Source organism: Nesoenas mayeri (assembly GCF_963082525.1).
Source record: "Nesoenas mayeri genome assembly, chromosome: 27".
Taxonomy (NCBI): Eukaryota; Metazoa; Chordata; class Aves; order Columbiformes; family Columbidae; genus Nesoenas; species Nesoenas mayeri.
The window spans coordinates 2,048,227-2,064,907 of record NC_137555.1 but is presented as its reverse complement, the minus strand read 5'-3'; the positions used below and the strand labels follow the sequence as shown (position 1 = coordinate 2,064,907).

The following is a 16,681-nucleotide window of genomic DNA, read 5'->3' as shown; positions in this document are numbered from 1 at the left end:
GCGCTTTGCATTTCAGAATTGGTGCTGAGCTGGGTTGGTTCCTGTCCTGGCTCACCAGGCTGCTCCTGCCTGTAAGAAGGATCAGAAAAAGGGTTCTGAGAGCAAAATGGAACAGATTCTCTTGTATTTGGTAATGAAACCATTAATACAGTCTTCTCCAGTCCACAAAGGACGCCTGCACGCTAAGAACAGATGATGGCTAAAGAGCTGCTTTTAATGTAACACTTAAGCTGAAGTTAACGCAAGCCCATGTCACTGCCAGCAGAAAAAGAAAATAATGACGTTGTTGATTCCTTATGGGCTAAGTTAATAATTTTAAAACAAGCAGATAATAAAAGTTACAAATGGTGGGGAGTCATTCAGGCACTCTTCCCTTCAGAGCATGCTCTTTGGACTGAAAAGAGTCGGCAAGAAAGGCTTTCTGCAAATGACACGGTTTATGAGAGAAGCACCTGATCAAGAATGGGTCACTTCATTTAGTTTGGCGCTAGAACTGAAGAGCTTTCAAGGAAGATATACCGGGTAGTATCTTTCCTTTCCAAAGTAGAGGTGAAGCACGTTGCAAAGCAGCTCTGTGAGACCCAGAAGATCCTGGTGCTAGGAGAGGCAAGATGTTGCCCATCAGACGACCAGCAACAGTTCTGCCCCTTTACAAGGCTGAGGCTTCCAAAATCCCATCTGCTACCGGGTCCAAAATACATTTCAAGCGAGAAACAGTGAGCCATTTGTCTCTCACTGTGTGTCCCTAAAAACGCCACAGTTTCCAATGTCGCACCCTCTGCCATGTCAAACTCAGCCCATGTGCCACCTGGATTATCCCCGATAGAGGTAGCAGGCTCCAGGTTTAACCAACTGAGGACAGAACCAGAGGGCAGCAACTCAGTTTGAATGGGCAATCGACAAATCTGTAGAATAACCCACGAGATAACACATCCTGAACTGAAATGCAAAAAAATCAGACAACTGACATTGAATCATATCGTTTACTTCTTGGAATTTCTGACTGCGTTATGATTTACAGGGATGTGTTTAAAATAAATGCAAGTGGCTTTATATTCATTTCCAAAGCACAGATGACTAACAGCCACAATATGTGTGTTCTTTTTGAAAGGAAGGAACTTGCATCTTTAAATTTCACAGCTACCCATGCTACTAGTGAATGAAAGCTCTTACCATCTAACGGCCTGTATCATGCAAATCAGTGGTATTACCCTCATTACAACCACCTCCATAATTAGTACTAACGGGAACCTTGGTTAGGAGGCAGACTAATGGCCCAAGAAGCTCATGTTTCCCTTTCCATCTTCATTAACTTCTTCAAAGCACAAAACCAATGAGGACCGGTACCTGGAGCACAGCACGGGACGCAACTAGACAAAAAAACAGTGAGTCTGCAAAGATCAAATTGACAAAACCCGATTCCATTAACGCCATGTATCAAACACCACTTGACAAAACTACTCACTGCAAAAATCATTCTGTTTGCTGCACATCGATTAAACCTGTCAGTTCTGGTTGCGAATTAAATGCAAGAGCTGAAGCATCGCAGGCTCTGTGTCGGTTTGGTCCCTGTGTCTGCACACAGCTGTATGAGCACACAGAATGAAGGGGCTGCTGCCCATGAGCACACTTTCGGTTTGGTAACATAAAGGAAAATGCAGTGTTTCCCTCCACCCCGCTTACTCACGGGCCGGTGCCCTTTCTGGCAGAGGAGCTGTCATAACCAGCAGCTGGCTCAGGCCAGCACAAAAAAACTCCCCGGAAGCCAATAAAAAAGGAAACGAGAGGAGTGCCTCTGATTCATCCCAGCGCCCAGGGCCATTCTGGAGGGAGCGGAGCCTTGCTCAAAGCTGGGCTTGAAAAAGCCCCACCATAACCTAGCGTAGCCAATCATACCAGCATCATCTAGTCTACTTCATAATAACGCCAAAATTTTTAAATTCCTGATGGTCAAAGTAATCTCGCCAAGTCATACCTATATATAAATACATTAAATAGCCTGGGCTGTTACCTACACAGCAAGAAACAAAGTTCAGGGCGTTCAATACACACCCTCCTGGTTACCAGAGCAGAACTTAGATAAGGTTGTGCTGCGTATGGTGTCTCTGAAGCCTGAGCCACAGTCCTGCGAGAAACGTGCTGCCTCTCTGCAAAGCCAATGGGAAACCCAGTAACTTACTTCAACCCAGAAAAAATTGTGCAGGATGAGGCTCTTCACCTTTAAACTCATGGACTGAACTTGAATAAACCACCTCATGGAAGTCAAGGCAATTAACACTTTGCAAGCATGAAATTATACTCTTTTCTCACATCAGGAAGTCCACAGCGAACACAAGGGGCAAAGAAGATCAGTCTTCATTAAAACAAACTATCAGTTGTTTGTGTCATTAGTGGTTTCCTGCCTATTGCTCTCTGCCCAATTCTCACAAGCAACCTCAAAATTATGTGGTTTTCAACTTGTCAAACTCTCAAGAAAAGTAGAACTGATCAGCAACACTACTGATGATGTTCCTCCTCGAGAAAAGCAAGCCAGCATTCAACTACCTCCTTTCAAACATCAAGCAGCAGCAGTACAGAAGGCACAAGGTGTCAGGCAAGTTTTCACCATTCCTCGCCCTACATCAAGATTTCCATCCCCTGCAAAGGTGTCAGACACAGTCCTGAAATTACTCACTACAACCATCTTATCCTACCATTGCTTTTTCTATCCGTATCTTCATTTTCGCTGCTGCGCTAGAGCACTCCTCGCTATAAAACACGCTGGAGAGGCAAAATTACAAACATCAGTCCCGAACTTGCAGGATTGCAGAAACGCAGAGCTCTGGGCGTGTGAGCAGGACACACACACACTGCATCCATCCCTCCATCCCTGCGGGTTCAAAGAGTGAACGCTCACTGCTGAGAGCTGAAAGTGGAAGAGAGGAAGGAGAGAAAGAAGGAGAGAAAGAAGGAGAGAAAGAAGGAGAGAAAGAAGGAGAGAAAGAAGGAGAGAAAGAAGGAGAGAAAGAAGGAGAGAAAGAAGGAGAGAAAGAAGGAGAGAAAGAAGGAGAGAAAGAAGGAGAGAAAGAAGGAGAGAAAGAAGGAGAGAAAGAAGGAGAGAAAGAAGGAGAGAAAGAAGGAGAGAAAGAAGGAGAGAAAGAAGGAGAGAAAGAAGGAGAGAAAGAAGGTGTGTGGAGCAGAAATGACTCAAGGGCATGCGAAAGAAACGATTCTAGATGGGGAAGCAAATGAACGCGCGGTGCAGAGAAGCCGCAGCGCACCGGGGAGGGAGCGGAGGCTCCCGGGGGGGTCAGGACCGCAGGGCGGGGGGCGACACAAAGGCAGGAGCGCGGGGAAGGGGCACATGGGGCGGGGGGTCCGGGCTGGCACTCACCGACCCCGTACTTCTCCCGCTTGGTGGGGATCCAGCGGGCCATGGCGGCGGCTCCCCGGCCGGGTTGCGCCGGGCTCAGCGCGGCCGCTCGCCCAGCGCCGCCCCGCCGAGCCCGGCCCGCTCCGCCATGGCTCCCAAACTTCCCGGCAGCCGCCCAACTTTCCTGCCTCCCCCGCCGCGCCGAGCGGAGGAGAAGGAGGGACGAGGAGGGAGGAAAAAGAGGGAGGGAAGCGGCTCGTCCCCGCCCCGGCGGGGATCACCTGCTCCCGGGCCGGCCCGCCCCGGGGAACCGACCCGCAAGGTGCTAATGGGACACGGGGGAGGGACACAAACACTGTCGGGAACGGGGGCAGCTACGGTTAATGGTTCTTATTATCGCTATTGATGTATAAACACGCAGACGTTTTCCCACTGTTAATATAAATAGGTTTTTTTTTTTTGAAAGTAACTCATTAATAACTAAGAAAACAAAAGGGTTGTTTTAAAAGTTAAAGCAAAACAAATTTCTTTAAGAAGTAGTGTGGTGTAACGTCAACCCAGCTGGGTACTCTGATGTACGAGCCATGCCTCCAGATTAAGGTAATGGCCTTAAAATAACACAATGTAAAAGCAGTGTACACCAATTATAACTCTTAGAAGAGTAGATGGCAAAATATAAATATATACAATAAATATAAATATATAATAAATTTAAATATATAATAAATTTAAATATATAATAAATCTAAATAAAATATAAACCTTCCATAATTAGATTTTCAAATTGTAGGTGTTCTTGCTCCAGCGGGGGGATTGGACTGGATGATCTTTTGAGGTCCATTCCAACCCCTGACATTCTGTGATTCTGTGAAAAGTACTCGGAACATCTGGAAGAATGGTCACAGGACCGCACTTTGCTCAAGATTCAATGTTCTTGTTCATAAAATTGACTCAATGGTGTAAACCTCCGCTTGGCTCCAGCATTGTGAACTGGGACTCGATAAAGTATTTCAGATTGGTGACACAGAGACAGGAGCTGTGCACGTACCTGCGGGACAGGTTGGACGGTCTGACCAGAACCAGACTGGCTGCTTCTGTAGTTCTGTTGGTAGCAAATTGTTTGGGATATTCAGCAAGACCTACTACTTCATTAAGCAGTGCCATCGCAAATCAGAGCGGCAGATTCTTTGCAAAGCTTTAGGAGATCCAGGTTCCCCTGAAAGGCAACAAGAACTCTGATAATTCACAATATTGTAAAACCCGTTTAAATGCACTAACGCATGAAAATCTGGGGAGACAATAATATTTGTTGTTATTTTACATTACTAGTGAGAAGCACTGGGGGTAGCTGCACGGCTCAGCTGTTGTGCTCTCCCAGGCATATCACTTCATCTCTCTCTGATTCTCAGCCTCCATCCCTCTTGCATGTTCAGCACAGCTTTCCATGCTGCAGACTCTCCCACCTGTGTTTTTAACAAGTTTAATTTGCCTTGATCTTCACTGGCGCCTCTAAGTGCCAGAGTAGTATAAATAAGAATTAATTACCAGTAGCTTGCTCTAGCAAATAAACATGTTATTTGCAAGCCAGGATTTTAAACGTAAGGACACCTTATCACTATTGTACGATATACTGGTTTTTAACAATATGTGGTGATCTGTCATCCATCAAGAATGTGTGGCCCATGCATTTGTCACACACGCAGAGCGTTACTCATCTGGCTGTGATGTGCAGTAACGCTACACCCAGTTTGCAGCAGACGGCCAAACCCTTCTCTAAAATGATGTTTTGATCTTGTCCCAAGGGCTGCTCATGACACAACCGAGAAGCTCTCAGCTCCGTTCAGATGTGCACATGTGATCATGGGAACACCGCGGCTCCGAGGTTAAATACGGACATGGGCTCTTTCAACACTTCACCGGCACCTGAGGCTTCGACGAAATGTAGAACAAGGAAAAAAAGGAAAATATTTGCAAGCTGGAGTTGATTAACTAATTTGTTATTTATAAAACACTAATTCAAGCCAGGCAACCACGATCAGATGTACTGGCACACATCTGAATTCATTGCTCTTATGCACAAACCCCTATGATTTAGCAGTGCAGAAGAAGCCATGTGGAGCAGCCTGCTGCTTTTCTGCACCCCCTGCATTCCCTTCGGCCCAGGGAACACTCCGTCCATCCCTGGAGAGCTGCTCCAGCAATGCCCGAAGCGTTCATCTTGTAAAAGTTTCAGTGCTTCGAGCTGAACGCTCCTCGCCGCAATTCAAGGTGCCATGTGTGTGCCAACATCCGAAATTAGTTAAAACGACCCTGCTTGGAAAGAGAAAAACATCTGTTTCTTTTCTTGGTTTCTGTTCCACTTATGCTTAGCTGGAGCCTTCTGTAGCATCATCCCAAATACAGAAGAGAAACAGCTTGATGGTGAGTATCTCATAGGTGACAAGAAATGGACTGTGGGATGTGCTTAGACCTGGGGCCAGATTATTAAAGAAGGAAAGTGTTCATGAAGACGCTGAATTGAGTCTTTGAAAGACTATGTGTTTTCTGGCTGCAAAGACCTTTGGCCAGAGGTTCTCTAAGAGTCTCGCTGACAGTCTAGAACCTCGATTTTACTTTAAGATTCTCAAGTTTGGAGCTAAGCTGGCTGAGCTGTTGCCAGTATTTTCCAACCCAGGTAAAGCAAATTCTTGGCAGCAAATGAAAAAACAGAGGAGAGCATGAAAGATAGACAGACAAGTAGTAACTAGAGTAGCTGTTTCTGTTACTGAAGTAGGGAAAGTTGGTGAATGATTCATTAAATATAATGATTTGCAAGTCTCAGGGGCACATGAAGGAAGCAATCTCAGCTACCACTGAAAGTAGGTTTTCTTTCTGAAAGTATTTCATTTAGTTTTATAATATTACCACAGACATTTGTTTCCTTCTGTCTTGCTTTCTTTTAATGCTCAGGTGGTGTTTAACCAGGGCCATTAATGGTGAGCAGTCTGGACTCTGTTCTCTGCCCCAAACAGGAGCAGGACAGATAGTTAAATTCTAATTGAGGCTACATCAGAGATTAACTCAGTTTATGTAAATACCACATCATGTTACTGATGAGAGCTGGAGGGAATTTGGGTGACTACAGCTCATTCACATTTTTAGTGCACTAAGAAAGTCATTTTACTCCCGGGTCTTTTATTTCATAATGGAAAGAACAGCACGTTTGCAAATTATCAGACTGCTGAAGTCAAATCTTTACCTAAACCGAGCACTTCAAAGTGTGAAGTTAACAGACTCATTTTGAAGACACCTGTGAAGCACTGACTGCATCTTTTGTGGCCCAACTGGAGATCAAAAAATGTAATTCCAGTGCCCTCCTGTGTCTCAAATAAGAACAACACCGACCTTCACTGAATGAATGGGAAATAAGACTTTTCCTGTGATAGCACTGAAGAATTCTTCCAGTGACCAGCCTGGATCCTTTCTAGGTAGGTTCTGTGCATATACAAACCAAAAAGATGGCACTTAAATCAATCAATCTTAAGTCAAGATAAAGGATACAGCAACAGGGTGGAGAAACAGATTAAATAGTGAAGCAGTTGTAACACACCAACTAAAAAACTACTACCACAACTAAAGCCATCTGTTCATTAACTTAATAAGTCACTTCCTCTAGCTGATGAATTATTAGATCTGGTTCAGAATTGGACCAGATTTTCCGATCACCATAACTAAAAAAGCAGCAGTGTAAGCTATAAAAGCAATTAAATATGCAAATACACATGTACACCACAAACAGGAGAAAACAGTGGTTTTATCCATCTGCCTGCACATGTTTTATCATGGAATAGTATTTAACGTATTATCTGAAAATCTCACAGCCCAGATGAATTTTTAGCTGAATATTTCACTGCACATTTTCTTACCTAAATAAGGCAAATGCTTTGTATGGTAATGTTAGTTAGCTTTGTGACTTACTCTGCATTACCCTAGTGTCAGTTCTTTCTGTTGTTCTGTCAATGTAACAGAGACACTTCTAAACAACTTTTCAATGAACCCACTATGTACTTGCCACCCATTTCACTGGCAATCTCTTTTTCTGGATTATTCCGCACCAGCAAGGGCAAGCATCCATTAACCAAACCCAAGTTTACAGCTACTACAGCCCACCTATTAATTTTCACAGGGAACTAAGGTATGAGTGACATGTACAGAAGTACCTTCTCCTATTTACAATTAAGAGTAAGCAAAGGACCGTGTAACCGACACCAGCTCATGCACAGGATAACCTGCCGTTATCCTGCATGGTATTCTAGGCTGACAAGCAGAACATTGGTAAAGAGTGTTTCTGAGAAGACAACTAATAGAGAAGACGCTGGATAAATTTGCTGCTTTTGTTTAACAATACCAAAAGCAATTACATGATGTAAGCGGTAGATTTCCCGTCCAAAACCGATACATGTCTTGGGGACAGATTTGTAAAGGTATTTAGATGCTTAATGATGCTGAAAGGTGCCTAGTAGCACTTTAAAAATACCTTAAAAGCTAATTCCTGCTGAAATTAATGTAGGAACAGTGCTGGGTACGTCCCCTGGATTTCCTGCATCTCCCCCATCCTCACGGGGCAGAGCTGTTGATTCCAAAACAATTTTGCCCCTGTTGAGTTGGTGTAATAAGGTGCTGAGCAGGGTAATGGTTTGTTAAACAGGTTTATCGCTTTTTCTTAAGATGAATTTGACATGAAGTGCAATCATCTCTGTTTTGTGATTTTGTGCAAATATTTCCAAAGCCACCTGACTACTGAAACCTGACTCCTTTTCAATTAAGCAGGAATGGGACTATAACAACCCTTAGGCAGCTTTGCAAATTTCTGCCTTGATGTATCCGTAAGTCAGATGAACAGGTTCTGAGTAATCAGTCACTTGGTGTTTCCATTTTAATCGCTTTGTAATTTTATGTCTGAGTTTATTAAAATTTCAAAGCTTTGCTTGCTTACCCCTCCTCCATCTGCTTCTTTTTAAGGAAAGACATAAGAATCTTCCTATCTAGTCTGCATTTTATCCAGATGGTGATCTCTCGCTTTGTTCAGGCATGAATTCTACCCATGCAAATCAAAGCATCAATCATACAATCAACTTTTGCATTAGTTGCAAAGCTCGGGAGGATATTTGCTTCATTAGACAATTAGAAAATGTGAGGTGTAACACCACGTCTGCAACACTTAACAGTCTGTTCAATGCTGCAAATGCCAGCGTGATCCATGCCTTCATTTACTCATCTGCACCAACTCAATGTGAAAAGGCCAATACCTCCCTCCTGTAACTACTGCTAAGTCCCAAATCCAATATTCCTGAAATGAAACACAATGGGAAATGGCACCTCTCACTTGTAAAACTGCTTTTAACTGTCTTCATCATCTATAATTCACTTGAGTCCATTTATTGCTGCCACATGCACTGAGAAAGAGCCTCCCGGACCAGCAGCAAATTCAACTCTTCAGCTCATGAATGAACTGGTGCTGGAAGCCAGACTTTATTATTCATTTTAGTAACTCATTCAGTGGTCACAATCCTCAATGGATGTAAATCAACACAGCCACATTGAAAGAAATTGTTTTGCCTGCTTTTCACATTTCATGCACCAAATGTTGGTCTCAAAAAGGTTGTGACATTAATTTCAGTTGGAGATCGTTGACTGATATATTTCAAGTCATGATGCCAAGATCTTTCCCAACAGCTGGATATTGAATCATTTCTACAGAACTGTATAGTCATAGGGTTACATTTTTGGCCCCTTTCTAATAATGTTTTCTAGGTAAGGAATTGCATATAGCAGCCCCAGGAATGGTTTGGAGCTGTGAAAGGAAGCACAGAATTCTGCTAAATTTGAACAGCAAAAAAGCATCTCCAGGGCAATAAGTGTTTCATGACACCATTCACACCATGAATATGCCCGAGCCCCCTTGTGCTATCTGATGGAATCATTACTATGGAAATAAATGTTTTGTAGAAATGTATTGCAGATAAAATGCTTAATTTCAGTGCCAACATACTGTGGGGCTTATTATGTTATGTAGTTCCCATTTACAATGGAAAACTAAACCAGTTTTATAATCAGTGAGATACAGCAGAGCTCAGTTAATTTCCTGATAGAAAAATCAGCTTTGTTATTGCTGCTATTGTGGCATTCGTCACCTAGCTGTAAGAGACATTTCACTGCAAAAGACAAAAGGATAAAGGAAAAGATTACTGAATACAAAACTACTCCATATTTACAACACATGGAACGGTGAGGAATCCCAGAATGTCAGGGATTGGAAGGGACCTGGAAAGCTCATCCAGTGCAATCCCCCCATGGAGCAGGAACACCCAGATGAGGTTACACAGGAAGGTGTCCAGGCGGGTTGGAATGTCTGCAGAGAAGGAGACTCCACAACCCCCCTGGGCAGCCTGGGCCAGGCTCTGCCACCCTCACCAGGAACAAGTTTCTTCTCCAATTTAAGTGGAACCTCCTGTGTTCCAGTTTGAACCCATTACCCCTTGTCCTATCACTGGTTGTCACCAAGAAGAGCCTGGCTCCATCCTCCTGACACTCCCCCTTTAGATATCTGGAAACATGAATGAGTCCCCCCTCAGTCTCCTCTTGTCCAGCTCCAGAGCCCCAGCTCCCTCAGCCTTTCCTCACCCGGGAGATGCTCCACTCCCTTCAGCATCTTTGTTGCCCTGCGCTGGACTCTCTGCAGCAGTTCCCTGTCCTGCTGGAACTGAGGGGCCACAACTGGACACAAGATTCCAGGTGTGGTCTCCCCAGGGCAGAGCAGAGGGGCAGGAGAACCTCTCTGACCTACTGACCACCCCCTTCTAACCCACCCCAGGTACCATTGGCTTCCTGGCCACAAGGGCCCAGTGCTGGCTCATGGTCACCCTGCTGTCCCCAGGACCCCCAGGTCCCTTTCCCCTACGCTGCTCTCTAATAGGTCATTTCCCAACTTATACTGGAACCTGGGGTTGTTCCTACCCAGATTCAAGACTCTACAGTTGCCCTTGTTCTATTTCATTAAATGTTTCCCTGCCCAACTCTCCAGCCTGTCCAGGTCTCTGATGGCAGCACAGCCTCTGGTGTGTCAGGAAAGCTGTGATCAAAGTTTGTTTTAGCACTAAATACAGATAGGAAGGTGTTTTACCAACACCTGAGGAGCCGAGAGATGAAGTGAGTAGAAATGCCCAGACTATCTTTAGAAAGATAAGGATTCCAGCAAAATTCTTGCTGTAAGAGCATGAACTGCAAGCAGTGTTAATCAATGAGGGACACATTTTGCTCTAGGCAGTAGTTTAGTATCTTAGACAAACTCTGCTTATTGACGCCAGCGCGAATCCAGGTTGAGGTTTCCGAGGCCAGAACTCTCAACTGGAGCCACAACTGCAATAAAACAATAGGCACCAAGAGACCTGCAAACTCTGAATTCACATTTGACTTTTGTGCCAGTAATCGTGCTCCTCCCTCCTTTTCAAGATCATGTGAAAGATGAAGAGGAGGAAGTGCTGGCAGGCATTTTCATTAAAATCACTGGCTAATTCCAAAGTGCCTATTAGCAGAAGCCCTCTTGCAATGCCTGTGGTATCTATCCATCACAGCCAAATCATGAATATCGACTATTTTATATTTAATGTATCTCTTACATCTTTAATGTCTGAAGAGCTTGTTCCCGAAAGTGTCCTCAGCAGGGGGTAGCGTGGTCAGATTTAATCAAAATTTCCAAGGCTGGAAATGAGCTTCCAATAAATCTTCAGACTTGTCTTCAGCAGCCTGCAGTCAGTAATTCCAGTTTTAAAGCAGTACTCTTTCCTTCTTCTGCTCCTGGGAAGTCAATATGAAAAGTATTACTACAAAATCAAGCCTCTGATTTTGGCAGATTTTAGCAGAAAGCCAAATCCACTTATTGAAGTTAGAAGCCCTCTGATCTCACAGGAGTTTGATGCCTGCTTGTCTCTACCACCACAGGTAATTATTTCTTCAATAATAAATCAGTGCTGATAGAATGAAAAATCAAATCAATCTTAGAGCTGATGAGCTCAAGCTAATCCTAAATGCTGCAGCTTCTAGACCTAATCACAAACAACAAAGGCACCCAAGATAATATCCAGATCACACCAAATCTAAGATCCAGATACACATTTTGTGGCTCAGACGAATGTCCACTTAGTATTGACCTATAAAGATGTGGATGTGCCTTATTTTGTTACAACAATAAATGTTTATATGCAGCTCTTCAGAAGTATTAATCTACAGCTTAAGGGTTCTGGATACAGCACATTCTTTGCACCCTCTATAAAGACAAACCTCCCTATATTTACTTGCTGGGCTTGATTTCTTTGCATAAGCAGCTTAGAGATCTTCATAGGAAATGCTCTGAACAAGCATAAAGTTCGATTACATGATGTACACTTTATAATAAAAAAAATAAAGACTCTATGCTTCTTATGACTCTGTTCTATTTGCACAGGAATAAAAGAGCACACAAATGATACATTCATAGCCCTGAGAATTTCTCCATTCATCTAATACTGACTCTTTTAATGAGTTTTATCTTTCTAATTTTTAGTTCAACTGTCTTATTTCCCTTTTCTCCCATTGAAAAAGAGGAAAGAGACACATTCACAGTATGAAGAACCAACACTGAGAAACAATAGCAATACAATACTAATTTTTCTAGGGTACTGCCTGATGCGTGCAGCCCTGCTGATAACAGACGGTCTTCAGAGCTTTCAATGTCCTCTGTGCGCGTCAATTCTCTCCAGCTTGAAAAAGGCTTTCATTTTTAAACAAAATTTCTTGTAATGTCTCATTCAGTGTTGATTCTCCAGAACCAGAATCCTCCTCCTGGCAACCCCTCCATTCTAGAAATATAAGTCCTGTGTACTTAGTCCCTTCTTGCCCTCCCTTTCCGACACAAACCTTGCAAAAGGGGCGCAGAGCTTGAACATTCAGGAACATTCACAGACACCCTCTCTGTTGTCGCGATGCTCCCATAGTGCGAGGTTTGTTCTAACAAAGAATCTATTGCATTGTTTCATCCCTCCAGAAAAGCAAAAAACTTTTACGACAGTAATGGGATGGAGAAATCTCAGCTATGGGGAAATGGAGATGAACACTGAGGGCTGTGAACATCCTAAATCCCTTAGAGTGAGAACTGATGACAAATACATCAGTAAATACCAAAATCAAAGGCAAGTATGGAGAGGGAAGGCATTAGAAATAATTGATTTTAAAAGGTCTAAGCATACAGCCCTCACGTGGGAGTGGATATTGTGCATAGAAAGTGCTTTGTCTCAGGGGAATCCCTCAAGGTTACTGCAGCCCCAAACGGTTGTGAGAGGCGCTGTTACCTGCGTTCAGCACTAGATGCCACTGAGAGATCAGCGTGGAAACTGCCAGTGCTGGGCTGGGATGCTCTTCCCTGCAGAATCATATAGCCCTGGACCAGTTTCTGAAGAGGCCACAGCCTGGTTTGTGATTTTGCAACCAACAGAGACATAAGAGAAGATAAATGTGCTGTTCGGTTATGCTCTCGGTATTTTCTGCGTGAGAACAAAAAGTGCATTTGTGGAGTCACGCTTTGTGAGGATTCTCTGACGCTGTGCACATGAACTACAACTCAAAACATCTTCGCTTTTCAAAGCCATAAGTCCAAAATTTTAAAAGTGATTGAGTGGCTATTGGATTTTTAAAATCCACACTGAAGACAAACTTCACAGCAATGTATCAAATACCCTCTGTAGGCTTCACTCTGTACATCATGCCAACCCTGGTTTAGTTTTGTGTTTTGTGTACCACACACCCGCCACCAGCACTGTTTGTAACCCCGTCTCTAGCCAGGCCAAGCACCACGTTTTCACTTCTCTGTGCAGTCAGGAAATCCAAGCCACAGTCTATCCCTGCAATGGCAAAACGCAGCTCGGTGACGGGGAGACCACGGTGACAATGGACCAAGGGACATGATTCCTGCAGCTCAGGAGTGCGCCTGGGCTGCCGTCAGATCACTGTTGCCAGGCGTTCAGGAATGGATGCACTGCCTCTAGCAAAGCACAAGCAACCAACCAAGCAAAAGAAAAGAAAACTACTTGCTGGCAACTGGTGACTCCCTGTAGTAGGTCAGAAACAGCTTCCCACCGTCTTCCTATTCGGCTGGATTTTAATTAGTGAGTTCAGTACAGTTGTCGAAGAGGAACAGATCATCACCACTCTGCCCAAGGAATTCAGCCTAAATAAATTGAACACAGCAGCCCAAAAACATTAATTTCTTCATCAAAACTACACCACGAGAAAGGCAGGAAGACTTGATTATATCGTTGCTTTACTGATATCAAAGACTAATTGGAGTAAGACAAAGTGCTTGATCCAACACCAGCTTCATGGTGGAAGATTAAGCACTGTGGGATTCCAGAATTGGGCACACATCTTTTAATAAGCCTATGCAGTAACAAGTAGAGAGATGACAGCCTTTAGCCTGGGACATTAGTCCAGTCTTGAGATAGAAATTAGAGACACATACTACTTAAGAAATAGAAACCTCACGTAACTGCACAAAAAGGATGGAGCGTTTGGTCTTAAGAGGAAATATGTGCATTTTTTATGTGTGCTCATGTGCAATCTGTAATTCCTAGTGCAAAGCCTCCATCAGAAGGCAAATGAGAATGCTGGATGTCAGCTGCAGTAAATCAGCCCCACTTGCTGCCTTCAGTGCCATCCTGACACCACTCAGGCCTTTGAATGGTTCTCACAGCCTCAGACAGAAATCCATCAATTACAGGACTGGCTCTGACTCCTCAGTTTGGTGATTCAGCTCCCTTTGGTTCCAGAGCGTACCAGATGGGATGGCTGATGCATCGGTAGCAGTTCAATGCCTTGTTTTATAGAGGGAAGGCAGCAGCAGGCCCGATGTGCGATGTGATGGAGCCATCCCCAGCCCTATGAACATAGAAATGCTCGTTTCAGCACTGCGGGGAACAGACCGATCTCGTCTTGCCTGAGCAAAGGGACTCTGCATTCTTTCTTCTAAGATAGAAAAGAAAAATTCATAGGCTACCATAGTTTTTGCCCACTTAGGAAATATCAGATTCATATGCACGTAATGATTAGAAAATACACTATAGGGAAAAATTCTCCACTGGGCTGGAGTCCCTGTTCTGCAAGGAATCTCCTGCAAAAGACACAAGGCTGTCTACTCATATTGCAGTTGATAGGTTTAGTTTCTTCTGCAAGTATTCCAGACTTATTAACAGAACTGCTGGAGCAGTCCAGTATAATTAGACAGGATAAAGTCTTCCAAATGTTGTTCAAAAAAAAATCAAGGAGTGAAAAAAGATCTAATTCTTGATAATACGCTGCCAGAGATGGTACAATTCAGTAAAGCTCTCCTAATGGGAAGAGAATAGCAAGAGTTTATATCACCTGAGTTTTAAACCCCAGGCATCAGTCCTTTCTCGTAACACAGCAGAAGGAATGCAGGACAAACCTGGATCACCTTGAGTGGTATAGAAATAAATACCAGCACAGCAAGTCCTGGCAGATAGAGTCCACTTGAGAATTAAGAAGATTTTATACCTAAAAATGTTCCAGCTCTCTATTTACGTCAGTTCTGGCGCGCTTCCTCCTCTAACATTACATAAGATCAATGCATTCCTCTGACATATTGCCTCCCCCACAGGCTGCCACAGTTTCATACCAGGATCCCTTCTCCTGCCACCTGCAGAACGAGCATTTCAGAGCCCAACAGAACCAGGTCCTTTCCAGCTCTTTCCCTGTATGCAAAATCCAGCTCAGCAACTTCTCCTTAGTTTTCAGGCCACCCCTTCATAATTATGCTGATTCTCTGGCTGTGAGGAAAAGGACATGATCACAAACAAAGCATCTGGTACTTTTTTAGTCTAAACTGTGCTGTAGGCTCCATATCTGGTACATTAACTACTGAACTGTTGTTTCAGTCAACAAATTCAAGCTGAGAATGTGGCTAAATCTGTAATTAACGAAGTTGCAATAAGTTTTACCTCTCTGATAGAATCTAGGCTGTAAATCCACACTTCAAGTCTTCATATTTCTACATTGCAGAGATTATTTTAGCTCGGATCCCTCCTGCTGCAGATCTCTGCATTCCCTGAAAGAGATGGGTTGGATTTGTGTCCGTCGGGCAGGGCTGTTTTCTGTCTGTGCGCTGGCACTTGGTGGCACTCGAGCTCATCTCTGTGAAAGGAAAGATCCAGATGAATCAGCAGCATTTCACTGTTCATGCAGTTTAAAACAGTTTGCTCTGTAACATCGTTCAATGAGCTCTGAAGTCTGGCTCTGCACTTTCTTCGAAAATAGATGTGCTGTATAATTCTCAGAGAAATGCTGCCCACTGACAGTTTACTGCAATCTGCTCCAAAGTCGCCACAGAATTGGGAATTCTCGCAACATCAGAGGGAATTGAACTACTTATCTCATTTCCAGTGCCAAAAGTGCAGTGCACACTTCACAGACAAGGAGAAATTATGTCTGCCCTGTTATAATTACCGAAGCTGATCTTCCAGTCAGTCCTTAATATTAGCAGGTTCTATCTGGATGCCACATATTCTGCAGGAGTCCATGCATACAAATGAGCTAGCAGCAGGAGCCTGTAAGAATGTGCAAATTGCTATTGAATTATATCCTAAATTATAGTTTTGTTTCGCTTAAATATTACCTTTGGATTTAGGTTCGCAAAATACCTGCCACTTCTTCGGTTTCTTAGAAGAATGATCAAGTCTTGGATGCATAATATGATCAAAACATCAAGTAAAAAGGGCTGAGATTTGAGCATGAAACAGCAAGTACATTGGAACTCTGCTTATAGCAGCACTTCGTGTGTCAGAGCAGTAATAAATTACAAGGTACACTAAGAAAGTGCTGCCTTTATATGTAAAAATAACCGCAAGCACTGTCTACCAAGTTTGTAATACACAAATTCGCAAGATTTCAATATTCTGTTACAGATGGGTGGTTTTACATAGAGACAACAAACACTCGGGGGACTATGGAAAGCTCTGTATAATTAAACCCTACGCCGGTGGCTGCCCAGAACAGCAGAGCTGCCACTGCAGCTGGAAGGCAGAGCATCATTTCAAAATCTGCCTTTTAATCCTCTCAAAACTGCTTCTCAGTACTTTTAAAAGCCACCATCTTTTATGACTATGTGTAAAATGAGTTTACAGGACTGTTAAAAACCTCAAGAAAATTCAACAGCCTAATAATCTCCTCCTTGCAAGTGCCAAATTGATTCAGCACCATTCGGCAACCGCCGCAGCAAATGTTTGATGACTGTGTGAAGTTACT

The 16,681-nt window shown here is 43.5% G+C and overlaps 1 protein-coding gene across 1 annotated transcript in view; it reads right to left on the bottom strand.

The window, feature by feature from the left end:
• Positions 1-3,416, bottom strand: part of DOCK5 (dedicator of cytokinesis 5) — a gene marked incomplete at both ends in the record, with an annotated part of 64,080 nt that extends 60,664 nt beyond the window's left edge. The window contains one exon of the mRNA XM_080360182.1: positions 3,374-3,416. Coding sequence (XP_080216308.1) covers positions 3,374-3,416 — 43 coding nt within the window. The remainder of the gene's footprint in view (positions 1-3,373) is intronic.
• Between the last annotated feature and the right edge of the window lie 13,265 nt (positions 3,417-16,681).